The 22140-nt window shown below is 40.4% G+C and overlaps 1 protein-coding gene across 5 annotated transcripts; it reads right to left on the bottom strand.

Moving 5' to 3' along the window:
* Positions 1–978: 978 nt before the first annotated feature.
* LOC123410369 (probable inactive DNA (cytosine-5)-methyltransferase DRM3) lies at positions 979–9995 on the bottom strand. 5 transcript variants are annotated; one of them, XM_045103304.1, is made up of 15 exons: positions 9893–9995; positions 8928–8959; positions 8695–8811; positions 8510–8603; positions 8375–8439; positions 7846–7884; positions 7635–7748; positions 7016–7054; positions 6798–6920; positions 6288–6381; positions 6151–6221; positions 5438–5537; positions 4128–4204; positions 2379–3819; positions 979–1479 (listed from the first exon to the last, which is right to left on the bottom strand). In XM_045103304.1, the coding sequence occupies exons 2-14, from the start codon at positions 8928–8930 to the stop codon at positions 2575–2577; spliced, it is 2181 nt and encodes a 726-aa protein (XP_044959239.1). In that variant the 5' UTR covers positions 8931–8959; positions 9893–9995; the 3' UTR covers positions 979–1479; positions 2379–2574. The 5 variants fall into 5 exon arrangements, with proteins under 5 accessions (XP_044959239.1, XP_044959242.1, XP_044959241.1 ...); XM_045103307.1 differs by having other exon boundaries at positions 6151–6215; XM_045103306.1 differs by having other exon boundaries at positions 6288–6378.
* Between the last annotated feature and the right edge of the window lie 12145 nt (positions 9996–22140).

The following is a 22140-nucleotide window of genomic DNA, read 5'->3' as shown; positions in this document are numbered from 1 at the left end:
CATGTTTAACTTTTTTCAAATACATGATTAACATTTTTTCCAGATATATACAGATTGTATATTTTTCATATACATAAGAAAAAAAATCTTATACATATTAAATATTGGTATTTTAGGTACATGATTAACATTTCTCTCCAAATATAAATTTTGATGTCTTCACTATTTATACATATTGTTCATTTTTTTATACCTATGCAAACTTATTTATGCACATTTAACATTTTCAAATACATGATTAACACTTTTTCAGACACGTTGTACATTTTTTGTACACGATTAACACTTTTTCATACACGTTGTACATTTTTTTACACCTATTTTTTTATACATGTTAATACTTTTACAAAATAGATTATCATCATTTTTAAATACACAATGAACATTTTTCTATTGAAAAATGAACTTTTTCGTAATATTTGGTGAACATTTGTTTTTGAAATAGATAATGAACGTTATCATAAGATATTTTTAAATACACAATTAACAGTTTTTAAAATGCAAACATATTTTTGTAATACTGGGTAAGTATTTTTGCAATATGTATTAAAAAGTCAAAAATATACGGACCACTTTCAGAAAGATGCATGATTTTCTAAAGAAACATGGATATATTTTTGAAACATGTGGACACTTTTCAATAAATACATGACCATTAAAGATAAATTAGGTTTTCATTATGTCTTGAACATATACGAATATATGGTTTATGGGAAAAATTGTTGTTTGAAAAAAATAGGAACAAGCTAACAGAATAAAGCGAACGGAGAGAAGGAAAGAAGAAAAAGAAAAAGGCGGAGGCAGCCTACCCAAATGGAACAAGGCTTATCTTACATGAACAGAAGAAAAGCAGGAAAAAAGCAAGCAGAAGCAATACACCAACCTATCCCACCGTCAGCGGTGGCACCATTCAGTTTCCGAGCTATGGCATCTGATCAAGCGATGGCGAGCGCAAGAAAGGAGGGCAAGAAACTAAGCTGGAGAGAACCAAAGTGCCAGTCACTTGATCAGCTTTGACATACATAGCTCAGAAGCTCAACAACATGGCCAGAAAGGACTCCATACACAGAAAAGTGTGCCACCTACCTAGTCTTGATTTCTTTCTCAAAAAAACAAACCTAGTCCTAATTTCTGCCATCAATTATGGATGCTGATCTCCGAATGATGACAATCACACATAAAAAAAACATGTAGCTAACGCTAGATAAGATGGTGTGACGTCTTTAGGTCACAGCATCATATCAGCAGCCAAAGTTTTACCCAAAAAATCTACAATCAGCCAAAAATTTACCAAAAAAGAACTACAATCAGCCAAGTCTCGGATCGAGAACACAAGATCTGTTGTCATCGAAGATCATTCGCTTGATGTTAGCTACTGGTCTCTCTTTGCTACAGGAGTCGGTCTTCGATCGATCCGGAGGAGCACACACATACACATGCACTGATCGGACGCTTGATGGATTGCAGCTTCCACTTCACCTGAAACGAGGACAGGCCGGTCAGTTGGTTTATATCATACCGACAACAGACAAACATACAGTGTGGGTTCTGTGATAATACATGCATCTTTGGAACTGGACTGAATCGCAGTTCTGCAGCAACAAACAATATTACTCGGATAAAAAATTGACAAGATACAGTTAGGGCTCTGCAAGCTCAACAAGAACTATATATCTGTTCCTTTCCCCACAAACTAAGCAAAAGCTATATGCAGATATATAATGCATGTAACAGAGATTAAAAAACGCAAATAACGTACATCTCATCATTGCTTAGTACCACAGAGACAGCGAATGGGGGCGTTCAAAATTGCAGTATGCAACAACACATGCCTCTTAATTTGGAGCTAAAATGAACCTCATAGACAGGAAAGATAGCCTTTGTACTCGATCGAAAAATGATAGATACGGAGCAGAGCTAGCTGTTCCATCATAAACTAAACAAGAACTGTAGGTATAATGCATTTAACAGAGAGCAAAAAAACACATACACAAAAAAACATCATAATATCTTGTCATTGATTGGTTACCACAGCCAATGGGGACCCTATACACATTGGCTGCTCTGAACTGAATGGCATAGAAAAACACATGCATGCAGAGGAGCGACATCGCAAACAAATATTAACTGATGAAAGAAGCCAAATTCGGTCCTGGCTAACAGCTGCTTTTCGTCTCACGTGACAGATTAGTTAATTAGTTGGTCTCTGTCACAGAAAGCAAAGATGCAGTGAGGGTTGTGCAATAACACATGCATCTTTGGAACTAAACTGTATCTCATAGAGAGCAAATACAGCCATTGGCCATGCCAATTGCAAATTTAAAATCCCTCATAAAACAAAAAACAACTTGTGCAAAACAAACAGAAGCAGATTTTACCTTCCTTTTTATGGCGTACAAGCTCGTTATGCAAGGATAGCACTAGCCATGAAGATGAGGTCTCATTGCGGACATATTGCTACAAGAAGACAGAAAACAACAGGACTTCACATTTTCTAGTTTTATACAGGTGTTAGTATTGGTCCTTGATAATTCACACCTCATGTGAGAATGACCGAGGACAGAGCTATGTGTGTCAGACAACTCCTTGCATCTGTCTCACCATCTGGACAACCCGGACATACTCGTAGAAACGATTGGTGTCCATTCCCATGGTTGTGCCCACCGTCATCGCTGCGCCTCTGTACACACTGTAGTTTCCGCCAACAATGAGGTCAAACCCGCCAAACTCTTTCATCAGGTTCTCAAACTCGTTGGTATTTAGCTTTTGGATCCTATCAAGTTGTCTTAGCTCTCCATTCTGCTGGGTTTTTCTCCACCACATCTTTAGAACTCTACGGTTCACCACAGACTCCTCCACGGACACCACACACCTCAGTGGAATTCCGAGACGGTGTAGAGCGACTTCTGCACCCCCGACTCCACTGTAGATAGAGATCACTCTTAGCCCATCAGGATACCGGTCCTTTAGGACCGACAAAAGATATGCGGTGGTATCAGTCTGCAATGCAAACCTCATGGAAGCAACCTTCTCTTGTGGGTCTACGCCCGGCAGATCCGTATGATTAGCTGGATAGCCTAGGATGACTTCCATCTGGTGTGGCTGCAGAGGGCCTAACTTGTCTTGACCAGTCCAGACGAGATTCGCCATCTTACATTGATGAATGATCTGGGCTTGCTTCACTTCTGAAAGAATTCCTCGTGAATTTTTCACCGCCTTCTCCAGCTTTTCACAAATCTGTTCTGTTCCCATCACATCTAAAGCAAGACTATCGATCTGCTTTCTCGTGTCCCACGAGGGCCAGAACCGCCTTATCAGAGGCAATGCATCTCTGATCGTCATTGGTGACCTTGGAATCGCAACATGTCTTCTCTCCGTTGGAAGGTTATGAATATAACCCTCCTTTCGCGTCAAAGCCGAGAATGATTGACTGTTTAGATACTCCGGCTGCACGTCGAATAGGAAACCCGAGAGATGGTCCCACGTGTCTTTGCTGATGTCAACAAGACTTGCATAGAGGAAGAATGGAGCCTTGGCACGGTCACCACGGATGTTTATACCAGGACCTGGCGTCATTTCAAGACGTTCATCCTTGAGAGAACCATTAGCAATTGTCCCAGCACAACGACTTAACCATGGAGTATGGCCAAGTTGGTTCACATTCTGACTACCGGACGCCCTTCTATCATCTGCAAATACATACTTGGCCCTTTTACCTCTGATGTTGGCATTGTCATCATCATCATAGTACTTCAATCTCTGATGGTATGTTGAATACCCAGCTTCTGTCTCGTCCGGAAATTCAGACTCAATCTTCACCTACATACAAGAGAACATAAGATGCCATATTACAAACAAGAGGGGTTATCGATTGATGTTTACTATTTTACATCTATGAGTGCATTAAAATAAGATAGTGATTTCCATATGACCATCTGAATCAGTTACTAGAGAGCTACGTACTTTCACAAATCATGGAGCCAGAAGATAGGAAACCAACTGGAAATAGTAACTAGTGCCACTCACTGACTTTAGACTTCTAATTCTAACGTGAGACTAAAGTCACAACCACAACTCCATAGGGCCACTCAGCATGTCGAGAAATAAATGTCTTTTAGTTTAGTTACCTGATTCTGTTCAGTGGTACTTGCAAAGCGTCTTGCAAAGATTGAATCAGCTAGCTCTTCGATTGTGGCTTCCTGACCTGAAGAGAGTAGGAAACATGACATTTTGAGGTTTGTAGAAACTCAGCAAAACAGACGAGTACGGGCAGGAAAGCTGGAAGGCGATGTCGCGCAACGCCCGGAAGGCACGGTTTTCGAATTCACAACTACTATCGGTGCGAAATGAAAGGATGGGGCGCTAGAATTGGGTGGAGAAGTAGGCGTGGAAGGTGACGAGGATCTCAAATACATCGGATTTCTGGCGAAGGGGGAACGTACGGAAGTAATGTGTGTGGTCGTCGATAACCAGGAAGTACTCAAAGCCAGAATTACTCACGACAGGGGACGTCGACACACCATAGTGCATAATATGAGGGAAAGGGGACGATGTGTTGGATTCACAGAAAGGTAATCAAACACTTTCCAATCTGACAAGCATGACAACTGTGAATTTGAGATCTATTACAGCGAAATTCGAAAAAAGACATCATTCTGGAGAGTGCAACTCTGCCAGGGTTCCCAAGCCTCTGATACCAGAGATCGGTGAAGAGGGTCATGAGCATGGCGAGCAGTGGAAATGTATTGTCGATGGATCAAAGTGGGTAGAGGTCACGTAGGCTGTTACATAGGAGGAGCATATTCCCTGAAGTGAGATCCATGACAGAGAAGTCAAACAGGTCAGAAGAAGAGACAATATTATCTAAGCAGAAATTAAGCTTTTGATGAGGTTGGGAGAGATGAGAACATTGCAGAGTGCAAGAGAGTTGGAAGAGGTGGGTACAGCGATCGAGCCCATGCAGGCGATAGGCAGGGAGGCGTCGTTGCCAATGATGATGTGAGAGGTAGTGGGACAGGAATAAGAGGTGGTAAACATACCAGAGTCCATAACCATGTGAGAGGTGGTAAATATCATTAGAAGACCACAAGCCCAACAACCATCAATATTGCACGTGGTGCTAAATTTGAAGGGGCTTTCTTTACAGTGCTTCATCTGTTAATTGGTGATTATTTGATCTGACAAAGTCCATGCCTACAAAGAGGCTTTCTACCATGGGGGGAGAGAGAGAAAAGGATATCCAAGAACGAACATCAGCGAGGTGATTGTTTTTATAAATATAACTCATGAGTTGAGGGTACCCTATATTTTTAGAGTTTTCACATTTAAACATTATAGAAAAAGACAAGGGTGTGCGCCAAGGGCGCGGCTCCTTTCTTGTATCTAGTAAAATAAGTACACAGAAGCTAACAATATTGAAGATTCTAGAAGCACCTACCAAAAGCTTCAATAGCAAATGAGACTTCTTGTTGAGTAAACCCCATCTGGAGCAAAGAAATTGGTTTATTCATTAACCCAGGCAGCGATTCAGCATTTCCCTGAAAAAAAATGTCGTCTTAAAACAGAAGTACCAGACCTGAAGTTGCTACTTACTAGGTAAAGAAAATTGTAAACATAGGCAACAAACATGATAAATTTAGCAATCCTGTCTGAAGTTCATACTACAGTTATCACCCAAGGAATTATTCTGTTGAGAGCTTGATCACTGAGCAGTATTTCGACAGGATCAATTCTCTGGTAGTTTTGAATAATAGTTTTCATTTCCATTTATTTTTAGTAGTTTTATGTTTTTTCTAAGACCTTGTGATTCATGTTCAGAATTGCAGTGAAGATGTTAATGAGATAAATGTTAAAGATTTAAAATTGTCCTGGTGGCACCTGCCTGATGGCTCCCTTTGTAAAAGTAGTAAACATAAAAGGTGGTAGTTATGATGGATTTGGAAGTTTGAAAATTGGCAGCAAAGGAAATCTAGATATCAAGGGATTGTTGGAAGCTAGTAAAGCTGATGACATGAAGACCAGAGGCGGGAAATACCCAAGTCTGAGCAAATGTGCTAGCTGTAACTCTAGCTCATGTCAACGCGAGATCGAGATCCAGTGGTAGAAGCAACAGCCACTAAAGAAAAACAAAAGGGATCGGGAAAAAGAAACCTCATTTGAAGCTTCTTGATTAGTCATAATCCAATTTACAAGCTGATCAAGTGAAGCGCCCTCACCTGAAACTAAACATATATTGAGAAAAAATTCATATGTTTACTGCTTTTACAAGTGAATGCAATATCACATACCTAACTCGCTGAATGCCAAGTCGACTTCTTTCTTTGAGAAGCTCATCTTGCTCAGTAAATACGACCTCGTTTTCGAGAACGAATCCAGCTCCTGCTGAAGTTAGGACGTTCAGAAGATTGGACAAACGAATTCAAAACGGGGAATATAGACAATGACAGCAGGTACGAGGAGACCATTGATGAAAACTAAATGATAAGACTGTCAGATTGGAAGCAAGACAGCTAAATAATTTCCAGAAAATAAAAAAGGAAATTTTGACAATGGTGGTTCAGTTAGAACTTAGAAGTGGCACTTTAAGATCTAAAACAAATGAAGGGTCATTACGGAAATTCCACAACATACTGATTACTGGGTTAGGGCGAGGTGGGCATACATCCTATTGGCTAAAATAACCTTCCATTCAGCATAACGCAGGCAGCTCAAGCAACCGACGCTCTTTACACGATTCTATACAGCAAACACAGGGATCAGCGCTTCTATAGTAATAGGTTTGAGGGCAAACAAATCACCTCCTCTGCCTTGACAACAGCAAGTGTGGGATCAAGTTGCTGCGGGTCAATGGTACCACCCCCCCTGGGAGCGCTGGCGCCGGCACTAGTGGCATCACCCCCATCACAATGTTCCATTTTCACCTGCACTGGCAAGGAAGACGAACCAAGTAAGCATATCAGTCAAAGAGGAACACAGCAAAAGTTAACAGAGTAACAAATTTTAAGAATCCCGTTACCATTTTCCTTGAGTGAATTGGCCTCAGGACCTGCTGGCCCTGAAAAAGAAACAGAAGTGATGAGAACACTAATTAATATAGCACTCCTCTCCAGATGACGACCTAAGGAAGTTGACGACCCAGAACCGGAATTTTGAGTGGCTTACAACGTCAAAGTAATTTTGATAATTTGGACAAGAATGAACTCAGCTCTCAGATTATGAATGAAAAATAAATGGCAGAAATGCCAGGTTGCAAAACATGAGAGGTTAATTTGGAAGTGGTTCAGTTAGAAGTGGCATGAAAAAATAAAAACTTTGACACTGGTGGTTCAGTTAGAAGTGGCACGAAAAAATAAAAACTTTGACACTGGTGGTTCAGTTAGAAGTGGCACTTTTAAGATCTTAAACAAATGAAGGCCATTATAGAAAGTCTACAGCATATTGATTGTTGGGTTAGGGCAAGACAGGCATACATCCTATTATTGGCTAATAAATAAGAAGCATCCATCCATTCGGCATAATGCAGGCAGCTCAAGCACATGTAGGCAGCAAGCAACCGACACTAGTTAGGCAATTCTATACAGCGAACACATTAACCAGCGCTTCTATGGTAATAGGTTTGAGGGCAAATAAATCACCTCCTCCGCCTTGACAACAGCATGTGTGGGATCAAGTTGCTGCAGGTCCATGGCGCCACCCCTGAGAGAGCCGGCGCCAGCAGCATCACGCTCATCACAGTTTTCAGTCTTCACCTGCGTTGGTAAGGAATATAAACTGAGTGAGCGGAAAAGTCAAAGAGGAACACAGAAAATGTGAACAGAATAGCACAAGTTAATAATAGTCCACTACCATTTCTCTCGACTGAATCGGCCTTGGAACCTGCTGCCCCTGAAAAAGAAGCACAAGTGATGACAACATTAATATAGCACTCCACTTAAGATGATGGACACACCCTCCTCTATATTAACCTGTGTTCCTCTATATTAATAGATTTGTGGGCAAATAAATCACCTCCTCCACCTTGACAATAGCCTGCGTGGGATCAAGCCGTTGATGACAATTTAAATACAAGAATGCCAGATTGGGAAACAGGACAGCTAAATAATTTCCAGAAAGAAAAACAGAAACTTTGGCACTGGTGGCTCAAGCTTCAAGTAGCACTAGATATTAAGGGATCGCGGGAAGTTAGTAAAGCTGATGACATAAAGCCCTCGATGCCTATGAGCAGTAGCCATACTGGAATATCCAGAGGCGGGGAATACCCAAGTGTGCGCAAATGTACTAGCTCTAAGTCTAGCTCATGTGAACACGAGATCGAGATTCGGTGATAGAAGCAACAGCCACTAAAGAAAAACAGAAGGGGTCGGGAAAAAGAAACCTCAGTTGTAGCCTCTTGAGATCTCACAATCCAATCCACGAGCCGATCAAATGAAGCTCCCTCACCTGAAATCAGACATATGTTGAGCAGAAACATATGTTTAATACTTTTACAAGTCAATGCAGAATGGCATACCTAACTCACTGAATGCTAAATCAACTTCTGTCTTTGAGAATTTCATTTCGCTCAGTAAATATGAGCTCTTTTTCGAGAAAGAATCTAGCCCCTGCTGAAGATAGGAACATTGAGAAGATTTTACAAACGAGTTCAAAACGAAGGATATATGAGTATGACAATGACAGCGGGAACGAGGACATCACCTCCGTAGCTCGGCTAGCTCCTACCCTGGGCATTGAAGAGGTACTGTTTTCTTCATCATCAGAATCTAATACACTGCCCAAGGATGTTGATGATCCAGACCCGGTATTTTGAGAGGCCTAACATCAAAGTAAAATTGATATTTTTTTTAAGAGAGTCATTAGCGAGAAAAAGGGAAGTGACTAAGAGCACAACAGTGAAAGAGAACACAAGTGAATACAGGGTTCGGATCTACCATTTTTTCTCGATCAAATCTGCCTCTTGGCCCTGAAAAGGAAACGGTGACACGATGACATTAATATAGATGCACTGCGGTGAGAGTGAGAGATAGCAAAACATAAGTTGGGAGACATAACGGAACAGAGTCCCACATATAAAAACCAAAAGGAACACCTCCCATTCCAGTAGAGAAATAGAAGCAAGAGCGTCTCAGACAACCAGCAAACATGCATCAGCTTTAAGCAGAGCAAAACATGCATCAACACAGGTGAGACTGTATAGCCAACAGAGATTTCCAGCAACATGAATCTGCCTGCTATAACCTGGAACACCAACAGGCCTCTTTATCCATCACAATTCGCAATGGCGTGTCCAGATCATATCTGCTTGCTCCCATCCGAGTTCACAGCAGCTTCAGGAGACTCTCACTGAGACTATCAGCATCACAGCAGATTGTTGCAGCCTCCTAGATGCACGGCTTCCTTGCCCTCTTTCTCTTTGTCAGTCAGTGACCTCAGGCCGTCAGCCTGCTAGATGCACACACATTCGTGCCCAATCCCCCAAAACAAATTGTAAAAGACAGTAATTTCAGGCCGTCAGGCTGCGCCGGAGGTACACCTGCTGGAGTACAAGAAGCGCCTCCACATGTCGTGGCCAAACCTGAACATCGAGAACACGACGGCCCCGCCCCGGCCCGCCGGCTCCACCGCAGAAAGATTCGACCGATTGGGGAGCAGGCGAGGCGGACACACCGCCGTCGCGGCGCCGCATAGACAACCATAGCGAGACCTACCTACCTACAATGCCGGCAGAGAACCGGAGCTCGCCCCCTCCCCCGGCCGCTACAGCGGCAGACGGCGGAGGCGACGGCCCGCGCCGGCCCCTCCGGCGGCCGAAGCGGGGAAGAACACTTGCGCGTGGCTACGAGGGAGGGAAGGGAGGGGGAAGAGGGAAACGGCGATTAGGAAAAGCTCGCATTACCTTGCACGACGGCGAGGGTTTAGGGCTTCTGGCGGCGCCGGCGCCGGCCCCGGCGAGGAGCTTAAAGTTCCTCTCTTTTGTTTGTGCGGGGGGTGGAGCAAAGTGCAGTGGCCGCCCGTTTTACTAGAGTACCTTGCACAGCTATGCAAATCGGCCCTCAATACTCTAAAACTATGCTTTTCAGGTCCATTCCACCCCCTCTTCTTTGTTTCCCTTTACCATTTCCGCTCCTAATTTTCTTCTTCTTGTAGGCCATCGCCGGCAAAAGGAGTGGTCGGAGAAAAAACACTTCTGTCAATGTCGTCTGCGTAAGTTGATAGTGCCCTTACTCTGGATTGTGGTACCGATTTCATCTGTCCTATCTCACCCCTTATTGACTTTCACCACATTTACTAGTGGAGGTGCTCGGTTTTCAACGCCTTCACCGGTGAGATCATCAAACCCCGATTGGCAAGTGTTCTAAAACCTTCGTTTGCACATCTTATCATTTTGCAAGATCTCATATCAAAAGCAATTGCTAGTGAAATATAGATTCTGAAATGATGTGAAATAAAACTATAGAAGGGGACGAGAAGCTAACCCGATGAACGGGCCACTTGAAGCCAACCAAAGAAAGTTCTGTTATCTCCTAATCATCATCCTAAACTTGGAGAGATTGTGTAGGGATCAAGGACCCGACAAAAGTATATGACTCAAGTACGGTGAAACGAGAAAAGAGGTGTGGCTTTTTTGGTTATTCTTGAGTTATAAGGATCTCACACTATTAAGAGAGAAGCAAAGAGGTTCGTGAAAGAATTACTCAAGTCAACCTTTCTATACAATCACTTCACATACACATACCAAAAGTATCTTAGCCAAAAACCACTACCAAAAATAGCCCTACTGCACTCAAGAACCGGATCATCAGATTTGCTACCCGAACGTCTGGGCTATGCTGAGATCATCCGGATAGCATCACGGATGTTCGGATAAACTACGAGGGCACTCCAATAGGTCTGCATTGTAGCTGGATCATCTGGGCTCCTCCCCCAGATTGTTCGACGGTTGTCCAGCCATAGTACCTGGATGGCTATCCAGGGCACATTTTCATCCGGGTATCCCTAGACATTATGATCTCTGCCCTGGATCATCTGGGTTTCTTGTAACCCATCATAGTAAGTTTTCCCCGTAGTCAGATCGTTCGGGCTCTGTTTCTAACGTCTGAGCTATTTGAGACGAAGTGCTCAGATATTTATCCAAATCGCCATTTGCTTTTAGTAATATTACCTTAGCCCCTCGGTTGTTGAGCAAGCTGGATCGTCCGGTTCCTAGGCCGGACATCTGGGCATGTCTCGGATCACCCTGGATCCTATCTGGATGTTCGGGCCTATTATCACGGAATGGCTCCAACGACTCCTTCTATGGGGAACTATTTATACCCATCTACCACTCTAGTAGAGGGTTGACCACTTCATTGAAATCTCCCCCACTTCATTGAAATCTCCCCCACTCTGGTTGACCACTCCCTCCTTCACCAAACCCTAGATTTCAGAGAGATTTGTGAGAGTTCTTGAGAGATATCCCACCAAGTGATAGATCCACTCCTTGCCCCTCTCTTGACAAAAGAAATTCATGATTAGTTATTTGGTGAGGATCGGGTTGTTGTGATTCACCCTTAAAAAGTTTGTGAAGGTTTGGAGGTCACCTAAAGGTCTACCACTAGTGGTTGAGAATCGCATTCATTTTGATATCTCAAGGAGAATATGGTGAGCTTTCTTGGTGTTGGTGCCTTCGTGGTAACACACATGCCTCCAAAGATGACTAGTTTCCCTCTAAGGAAGTGAAGATCGGGATACTTCTCGTCTCCAGAGTTTCGGTTTTCCCTAACATAGATCCTTACTTTTTGTTATTATGCTTTGTTCTTACTTGTTATATCATATTATGGTTGCTTATCTATCTAGTTGTTCTTGTTGATTGTATGGCAAGATCTAAATGATATTTGCAATTGTTAGGCTCACCTTCATATTCCACATATTGCCTATAATTTCTAAAAAATAATTAAATTTTATAATTGTACTTGTTCACCCCATCCCCTCTAGGTCCATATCGATAATTTTAGTTAGTATGAGAGCCTCGTTCTCTATTCTTATGGCTTAACCGCCCGAGAGTGAGATAGAAGAGATTCCACTGATTCATAGTCCTCGGGCAGAAGTTATCTTATCAAAATATGATAACATATTTACCTCCAAGGATTTTTCCTAATGAGCTTGCCAAACAAAAACTTGAACTAGAAGCTCAAATTGATCAAAGGGTGGAAGGAAAGGTGGCCGCATTGACCCAATGCGCAACCAAACCTTTAATCAAACCTTTAATCAAACCTTTAAGTGTAAACCCCTTCGGTTATGGATGGGTTTATCCAAAACTGAAGGTGGAGAAACCTAAATATAACTTCTCTATTTCTCTTCCTTTATTTGGTGGAAAGACAAATTTCTTTCTTTAGAAGATTGCTATGCAGGATCATCTTAGGTTTACCTCCGATGAGATGTGGGAAAATGTGGAGAATGGCTACAACCCCGTCAACCCAAATGAGCTCGCCCTATGGGAGGTCTACGATAGGCACCTCAACTCATCCACATTTTCCTTCTAATCCACATTTTCATCCGGGTATCCCTATCAATATCAATATCAAGGTTTGAATTGATATTGGCCCAAATATCAATATCAAGGTCTGAATATGAACATCCAAATGAAACACCGCGGTCTCAGAGGATACAAAAATATCTAGTGAGAGATATTTTTTTAATGACGATCAAGTTTATTCAATCTGCTAGAACTGGATCCAAGGAAAAATCAGTGACATATAAATTACTATTTAGTAATACATCTTAAGGAAGAGTATTCTTATCAACAGATGCACTAAGTTTGTTGGGAACGCTCCAGCATCGGTAGGCAAACCTGGTTGTATGTTTGCAACATGCAATTAAACCATTGCAGTTACACTTGCACAAGTCCGGGTCGCATGTCGGGAAAGTCATGAAGCATCCTCCTTCTGCATGCTCACAAAATAAATATTGTTTAGAAGAATTCCCAGACAACATGACAAGTTATGCTTTAGCATCGACCAGATGCAATAAGGTCTATACAACTCAACATTGTGAAATACATAGAAACTCAACTAAAAAACATAGAAACTTAGCATCGTGCAGAAAACCACAATAACTTATAGTTAGGTCACAGATGTATGTACCTGGTCCAAACGCATCGCAAGACGAAATGACAGTAGCCATGAGCACACGAGCCAACAAACACTTGGCACTTGTGTTCTTCTTGAATATTGCCATGAATTCGTTTTTTCCTTCTCTATGTTATGCCGTTCTTCTGAATTTCTATGGGTTGCAAGGATCTCTTTCAACAACATTTTAGTTGAAGCAAATGAATGTTCTGGAGCACCATAAATTTGGTTCATTTAATATTCTAATTAATGCAATGTTTGAGAAGCAAATAAATAATGCAAATTATTGTTGGTGGAAGATACGATCAATAATTTTAGAAGGAAGCAATATTTATTTGTAGGCCATTACTACCACCAGACCATGGCACGAAGTGACAACAAGCAGCAATAAACCAGGAATATATTTTTGATAGGCCTATATACAAAATAAAGAAGCATCACATATGATCTGCTTGTAGGACATCAATGCGAAAAAATAATGTACAAGCAAAAAAGAGCAAAGTTGGGTTATGATGCTAATAATTCGTGCAAAGAAAATGATCTTGATCCTGATTCAGCATACTGCTCATTAGCACGGGTAGATGAAATGAAATGCTGCTGCAGTGCCCCCATTCCAGAAATAATATAGGAAACGATGTACACATTGTCTTGAGCAAACTGGATACTGAATAAGAATTTTTAGTCCATCTAATTTTGTGACAAAAAATTCATGTGAGTTACAATAAATGTGCTTTCATCGATTAACAACGTATACTAGTCCTCAGTTGGTCACTAAGGCCCCATTTGGTTGCAAATTAAGTTAATCCGGTTAGTTAACCTTAATCCTTCTTTCATCGAATTTTTTTCTTAATCCTTCTTAACCATGTGAGATTATTTTAATCCATTTTTTTGTCTAGCTGGGCTTGCAGGATGGGTTAACGGAGAGGTTAACCTAACCTATTTTTTTTCCGGGTGAATCAACCGTATTACTCAACTCACCAAGTCCTTACAATCATCAGCACCTATTTGTAGAGAATCAACTATGCCAGAACCTATCCAAGCCATGGTTCTCCCTTCGGTACAAGCAAATTTAGCTAGGCTATCGCTAAGCCTATTTTGCGAGCGAGTTGCATAAGTAATACAAGGATCACGGAGACACGTAAGATGCCTAATTCTCTCATCAACCTGAATAAGCTCGACTGCAACTATGGAATCCATCTTGATGATAATTGAAAGATCGCATCTTTGAATGGCAAACGAAAGGCCCTCCATACATGCACACAACTTTGCTTCGAGTGCATCTCGACAAGAAAAAAGTTGCATGTAAGATGAAATTGCATTGTCCAAATTAATTTAGTCCTAGCTAACCGAGCGTTGTTTGGTGGACTAAGTCCCTAACATATGGCTTAACCCCGTAACAAACAGCGCATAAGAGTTTGCAGTCTCTTAACCCTTCTAGATTTTCCCAATAAGCCACATAAATTGATTTGTTATGGAGCTATGTTTCACTACCAACGTGTTCATACTTCATACTCTTGGGAGATCCATTATCCTGGTAGGGCGATCACCCTTGCAAACCACTGCATATGTTGAGTACAAAAGGGTCATATAATATCTTAAGTTTAAATTAGAAGGTACTCCCTCCGTCCCAAAATGTAAGACCATTTTTGACACTATCATTTTGGTCTTACATTTTGGGACTAAGTGAGTAGCACCGAATAAGTATTAATTTACGAGTAGGACTCTTGTACCAAGATTTTTTGGTGCGTCTCAACAAGTAAATTCAATAGGACCATATGAATATATGACTGATACCGTAAGACTTTTTGGTAAATGTTGAAATGAAACATAAGACTGGTACAAAAAAGAACACAAGCCGAAAGTATTTACTTATTAATTCCTAATATATTTTTCTACATAAACACTTGCAAAAGTGGTAATCATAAGAAGAGTGAAATGCCAACAATTGCATACAGAATTTTCAAGGCTCTAATGTATGGTAAATAATGAATGGTTAATATCTTGTATTTTACCGACATGCGGCTTATATATAGATCACATCACAACCATATATATTTGTATAGCGGTCAATTTGTTCGAACGTTTATGAAATTTGTGAAAATATCATGGAATAAGTAAACTCGAGAAGATCAGTTAACTAAACATATTTCTATGAATTGATTTTCATATAAAATGGAAAGGGACATTTATATTGATATCTAAAAGATTTGCTTGCATATCTGAATAATTGCACCCAGAAAGGACCACCGAAATGGGGCGGAAAAGTCAAACCTTAGAACGGTGCTAATTTTGACATAAATGAAAAAATATATCTCCAATATAGAGAACATAAATAAATATGATGTTTGTACTAGAATAAAAATCAATGTGAGCATAACATAAATGCAAGATTTCAATTGATGGTTGCCCATGGTTTGTTTTTGCCAATATATATATCACACCCCGAGCACGACAATCATAAGCATAGTATGCAAATTTGAAGTAGTTTTCTCCTTAGTCTTAACCATGGCAGTCATTAAGAGCAATCACACTGATGACATGGGTTGTTCAATCTGCATTGTTATTATGATCATGTCTTCCACTTTGATCTTACCAACTTCTTGCTATGAACGTACGTATCTCCAAACATCCTTTAATATATTTTTTCTTACATAATGCATTAATTTTGCTAAAATAGACCTTACCGGACATTTGAAATAAATATCTTTGCATTGCCTCAATGTTTAGTTGATCGTCAAGAGAAGTGCATGCCTACTTCAACTTGCCGTTGGAATGTCTGCAAGACCATGTGCAGATACACGGGCAACCCTTGGCTCGGGGCCTACTGCAAAACCGAACCGGACGATGTGAAATTGTGTTGTTGTGTTTATTCCTGAATCTCTAGCGATGCTAGTTGTTATTTGCGGCATTAATATTGCCGTTTCTTGTATCCAGCCGCTTGGAATGCAGTCCCAATAAAAATGGTTTATAGCGACTATATATCGAACTTTTTATTATTATGAACAACATCATCAATGTATGATCGATATCGTGTGCTCGTATCTAGCTAGTGGTTCATCTTTACGTCATAAACCGGTGTTGAAAAGATTATTATATCGATTGTTCTTCAATTTCTTATTCTTCCGCTTCCAATCATAAACCGGTGTTGAAAAGATAATTATGTCGATTGTTCTTCAATTTCTTATTCTTCCGCTTCCATGATCGTGATTTATATCTCCTCCCACAAAGAGAGGTTTCCACACAGAATCCCTCCGGATCTACCCTCGGAAAGTAACCAATGCCATGAGAAGTTAGATTGTGGATCAAGTTTCCAAATAATGGCCGTTATCTTCCTTTTGTTTTCGTGTTTCCTGAACTCCAATGAAATCTAAATTATATTCGTTAATAATATCCAGCACATGAGCGTTTTATCATCTATTAAATCAACCAATCCTTTATCAATTTTACTCTTCCCTATTTCAACTTTTTCCCCTTTTTGTTAAATTTGGACACTACTTCGAATAACCCATCATCATTGTTCGTTTGATCATCATATCAGCGGAATTGTGATACACTATGGGGAAAAATATTCAAAGTCGTGTAGTGCGTTTCATACACGACAAATGCCGTTTTAACCATGGCGAACAGCAAGCCGAGTGTTGCACTCAGCATGGAGCACACGGCCGGCTAAGATTATGTCGGCTTAAGGACCATAAGTTGAGCGTCAGTTGTCGGGCATACGGCGTATAGGTAAGTCGAGTATAAAGTAGTGGCACACGTTACGGCGAACAAAGCGGGATCACGGTCGGCTGCATGTAACGGACATGTCTGCTTGTAAGCCGAGTGTTAACGACAAGCTGAGATCTCTCTAAGATTCACGGCTTATGTATAAGGTTGTCCGTAATGATAGTATCATAGGTAGTATCATGCATGCCAACTATGCAATTTCGATGAGATGGCATAAATTAAATGAAAAAAAAAAGGGTTTAGTATCATATCATGATACAGTATCATATTAAATAATGTGTTACTATGTGTCTTGCATGACAATAAATGAGCTACCCTATGATACTAACATATAATAGTCTGCATTACAGATTTGGTATCAGATACCTAAGCCGTGTGCTAGTAGCCGCCATTCTACCAATGGCAGGGGCTCACACACTTGCCACGTGTCACATCTAAACCGAATATGTCGTGGGTTAATTAACACTAGGCTTATAACTAAACCGACAGGTGCACATGAGGTCTTTGTGGCTGTGTAAGCCGAGTGTGTTTTTACGTACATGACCGTTTGGACAAGTACTCTTCCAAAATATAAGACCTTTTAGGAATTTTATTAAAAGACTACATACGAAGCAAAATGAGTGAATCTATACTCTAAAGTATGTCTATTTACATCCGTATGTAGTTTATAGTACAATTTCTAAAAGGTTTTATATTTAGAAACGGAGAGAGAATAAGGCAAGTGCATATTTTTTTGGACAATACGGCTTCGCTACATACGCCGATTGTCTTATCGCTACACGGGTTCGAGGCCAAATTGCCTTTTTTTAATGCTTGATGTGACAGCCCTACAATTGAAACAAAAATATATAGGAGTACATCAATGTATGGATAGATATCCAACAATATATTGACACACACATTCACAGATAACTCCATCAAGTTCAAAACATACATACATATCCAAATTGCCTTTTTTTTTTGTCTGCTTGATGTGACAGGGCTGCACGGGACACAACGCAGGCACAACACATGACACGTGGGCCCATCAGGAGGGAGACCCCACTCGCCAGCGACCGTTGGTTGAAAATAACAAAGTGAGAAAGAGAGCGCGAGCGAATTCGGGCGTATTTTAACTATCCATGGGGTAGCGATCCGACGGGCGAAATTCCTTCATATCTCGATCTGACGATCCAGATTACATCAAGCAGCTCGATCCAACTGTCGAAAATCGCTAGTGGCTGAGAACGTGCGGGTTCGTCCGTGAATCTTGTTTTAGGATTAGCAAGAAATCAGCGACATCCATCCACTCGTATCTTCGCAGTTAGGGTAAGTTTACTACTCCCTCCGTCCCAAAATAACTGTCTCAACTTTATACTAGCTCTAGTACAAAATTGTACTAAGCTTAAGACACTTATTTTGTGACAGAGGGAGTATATATTTGGATGGCAGGGATAACTTATGCATCATGCCTTGAAGCTTTGGCTTGCCGGGAGTCATTGGCGGTTGCACAGAATCTCTCCTGTTATCACATGTGTTGATTGCCTCGGACTGCCAAAATGTGATCAACGATATATACAGATGCACACAGGGACTTACTACTCAAGCATAGTGAAGGAGATTGGAACCACGTACGACGACACAGTTCGAGTTGTGTTCCTTCATTTTCCAAGGAAGAACTACCAAGGAACACGCTTCCGGGTTAGGTTTAGGGCATTATATTTGGCTCCTAAAGCCACCAGACGTCCATTGTATTCCTACGCACATTATTTGATTAATAAAAATATGTTTAGACTAATAAAAACAGTGACATCTACGTAACAAGGTATGGGTACCAGCACCATGACACCAGACCTCCATTGTATTCCTATGCACATTGTTTGATTATAATAAAAATATGTTTAGACTAATAAAAACAGTGACATCTACATAACAAGGTATGGGTACCAGCACCATGACGCCTTTGGATTAGAGCCTCAGGGATCATTGGATTAGCGTATGGGGCTACGTTTCCAAAACAGAAGCCGCTGATTATATACATATGGGGTGGATGGCACTTCACAGTAAGGATAGCACGGTCATGTTCCTTGCAGTTCTTGCTGTCATGGCCATGGCTATGATAGTTTTGTCATCAACATACGCACAAGATAAATATAACGTTATAGATATCAGTATATATATATATATATATATATATATATATATATATATATATATATATATATGTTTTAGTTCTCATATTAATTCCAAATTGACTTACTTTGTATGTAGGAGTATGACAATTAACCAATATTTATTTGCAGGCAATTATTGTCACCGGATCGTACCATGCAACGAGATGACTTGCAGCAATTTCTGCTCGAAGAATAACTTCAAGAACTTTGTGCCGAATTGTGTGTCAGGGAGGATGTACGACTACTGCTGCTGCAACATAACAACCATGGGGCTAGACTTTTGATCAAAATATGCATAGATAAAAAATACTGTAGTATGGAGCATCTTCTGCTTGAAAATTACATGTAATCGTGATTGTGGAATGAAGGAGAGATAATAATATTGCTCTGCGTAATTTATTTGTTTGAGAGATGCTTCATGTGACTACTAATTATAACATTTTTGGGCTGTCAGCCTGTCATTAACATGAAGCAAAAAATAATATGCACAAAACGGTACAAATATAATTGGATTGAGCCCATTAAAAAAAACCTCACTAAGGATTGCCCTGACACAGCCCAACACAAATTCCAAACAAACAATTTTAACAATTAATGGGGGTAAATAACGAATGTACAGTGTGAAGACGACGGAGCAGAAATTCCAGAAACCCTATTTAGCGCCACAAGCACCGGTTAAAGGCAAATTTGGCTAACTCACGCTTGCAGCGCTCCTCCATGGGCCGGCCCATTAAGAGATCCGGTCTATGTTTTAGCCTGTGAACTTTTTTCCAAATCGATGAAGTTTCTAAAACATTGGTGAACTTTTTTGAAAATCGGTGAACATAATTTAAAATTCGTGATTTTTTTTCAAAATCAATGAACTGTTTTTAAAAATTGAAGAAAATTGTTTCAAATTCTGTGAACTTTTATTTTTGATTTTTAGGGACCAACACATTGAAGGCGCCGTATAGGACATCCCCAAAAATTCATCCCTCCTACTCAGGCTTCATTCCTGCAACGTGCCCATACTGTTTCCATGACTCTCCAGTCTACTTTTTGCTGTGTTGGGTTGTGTAATTTTTAGTCGCCATTTGTGTAGAAATGGAAACCTAGCAGTGCAATGGTTCCAGGTTTTGAGAAGAATGAATCATGCCCTTAACCATGACATCCCTCTGTGCTGTTGGTCCCTTCTCCCGAGGGCTGGCCTTGTAGTGGGCTCATAGATACAACGTCCTCGACAAAGTTGGAGGAGCATAGTGCACCCACGCGGACAAAGTTGGAGGTGAGCGGAGGATGTAGCACATTAGCAAAAAAAGAAATGGAGTGATAAAAAGGGTGCTATCATTAGCATTAGTGGAGAAACGAGGGGGTTGCAATGTCGCGTGGGATGGGGAAGGGCATGTAGACAAGCAAAGCTCCAATTCGTCTCTTCTTCATGTCGATTGTACAGTTGCCAACGACGATGGTTCCACCGGAAGAGAAGAGGACGGAAAATCATGAAAAATTATGGAGTATGACATGTAGGCCAAGTGTCAAGTCAACAGTATGAACATCCAAGGAAGATTTAGAATTGGTCTCAATATCAATGTCTAAGTGCTGAATATATCAACATCCAAACAACATATATTTTTCTTAAATGTCAATATCAGTGTCCAATTTGAATTGATATTGGCCCCAATATCACGAGGTCTGAATATGAACATCCAAATGAAACACTAGAGTTTCACATGATATGTAAATATCTCGCGAGCGATACTTTTTCACTCATGATAAATTTTATTCAATCGGGTAGAATTGGATCCAAGATTTCGTCTCAAGGAGGACTATTCTTGTCAGCAGACACACTGTTTGTTGGGAGCGCAGCAGCATTGGTAGGACAACTTGATTGTATGTCTGCAATAGGCAAATAAATTGCCACAGTTACTCTTGCACACGTCCGGGTCGCATGTCGGGAAAGGCATGCATGAAGCATCCTCCTTCTACATGTCCAAAAAAAAGCATTGTTTATAAGAATACCTAGACTACAACATGGCAAGTTATGCTTTAGAATCGACCAGATGCAATAAGATCCATACAGCTCAACATTGTGAAATACATAGAAACTTTGCATCGCACAACAAATCACAATGATTTATGGTTAGGTCACAGATGCATGTACATGGGCCAAACGCATCACAAGAAGAAATGACAGTAGCCATTAGCACAAGAGCCAACAAGCACCGGGCACTTGCGTTCTTCTTGAATATTGCCATGAGGTCCTTTTTTTCCTTCTCTTTGTTATGTCGATCTTCTGAATTTCTCTAGGTCACTGCTCTCTTTTGGCCGTACTTATATAGAAGCAAATGAATGTTTCGGAGCACCTTAAATTTGACTTATTTAATATTCAAATGAGTTATATATTTGAGATGCAAAAAAATATTGTAAATTATTGTTGGGGCAAGATATGATCAATAATTTTAGAAGGAGATAATATTTATTTACAGGTCATTACTGCCATTGGACCATGGCATAAAGTGACAGCATGGACCAACACGCCAGGAATCTAAAGGCCAATATACAAAATAAAGAAGCATAAGTTATGATTTGCCTACATGACGTCAAAGCGGAGTAATGTAAAAGCAAAAAAAAAAGCGAAGTTGGGTTACCCCATAATACCAGATGGAACCAATACAGAGATATAACCTTCCCAATAACATTTCTACAAGACCCAAAAAAATACAAACAAATGCACGACATTGACATTTTTAATCTGAAGGAAGTGTTTCCCAATACCCTTATCAATGATGACACCGACGTTTTTATGATGAAGGGATATACCCTTACCGATGATGACACACAATATATGCTATGAAAAGAGCCGACTAACATGGCAAAACCAAACTAGTTATTAATTCTTTTTTGAGGAAAAACTACTCCCTCCGTTCCTAAATATAAGTTTTTTAAGAGATTTGACTAGTGGTCTACATACGAAGCAAAATGAATGAATCTATATTCTAAAATATGCTATATACATCCGTATGTAGTTTATTAGTGAAATATCTAAAAAGACTTATATTTAGGAACGGAGGAAGTAGTTATTAATTCTTGACGCATGGAAAGATGTGCAATCTTGCCTCTGTATAAATACTACTCCCTATGCCCCACAATATAAGATGTTATTACATCTAATATATGAG

This window comes from Hordeum vulgare, chromosome 7H (assembly GCF_904849725.1).
Source record: "Hordeum vulgare subsp. vulgare chromosome 7H, MorexV3_pseudomolecules_assembly, whole genome shotgun sequence".
NCBI lineage: Eukaryota > Viridiplantae > Streptophyta > Magnoliopsida > Poales > Poaceae > Hordeum > Hordeum vulgare.
Note: the sequence above shows the minus strand (reverse complement) of the source record. Positions and strands in the feature narration are given on the sequence as shown.

What these genes read in the sequence shown, in the direction of transcription:
- LOC123410369 (XM_045103304.1), bottom strand. An exon ending in TTTAGCATTCAGTGAGTTAG is followed by an intron (nt 8,440 to 8,509) that starts GTATGCCATTCT and finishes GTCTGATTTCAG; the next exon opens with GTGAGGGAGCTTCATTTGAT. An exon ending in CTTGGCATTCAGCGAGTTAG is followed by an intron (nt 6,222 to 6,287) that starts GTATGTGATATT and finishes ATATATGTTTAG; the next exon opens with TTTCAGGTGAGGGCGCTTCA.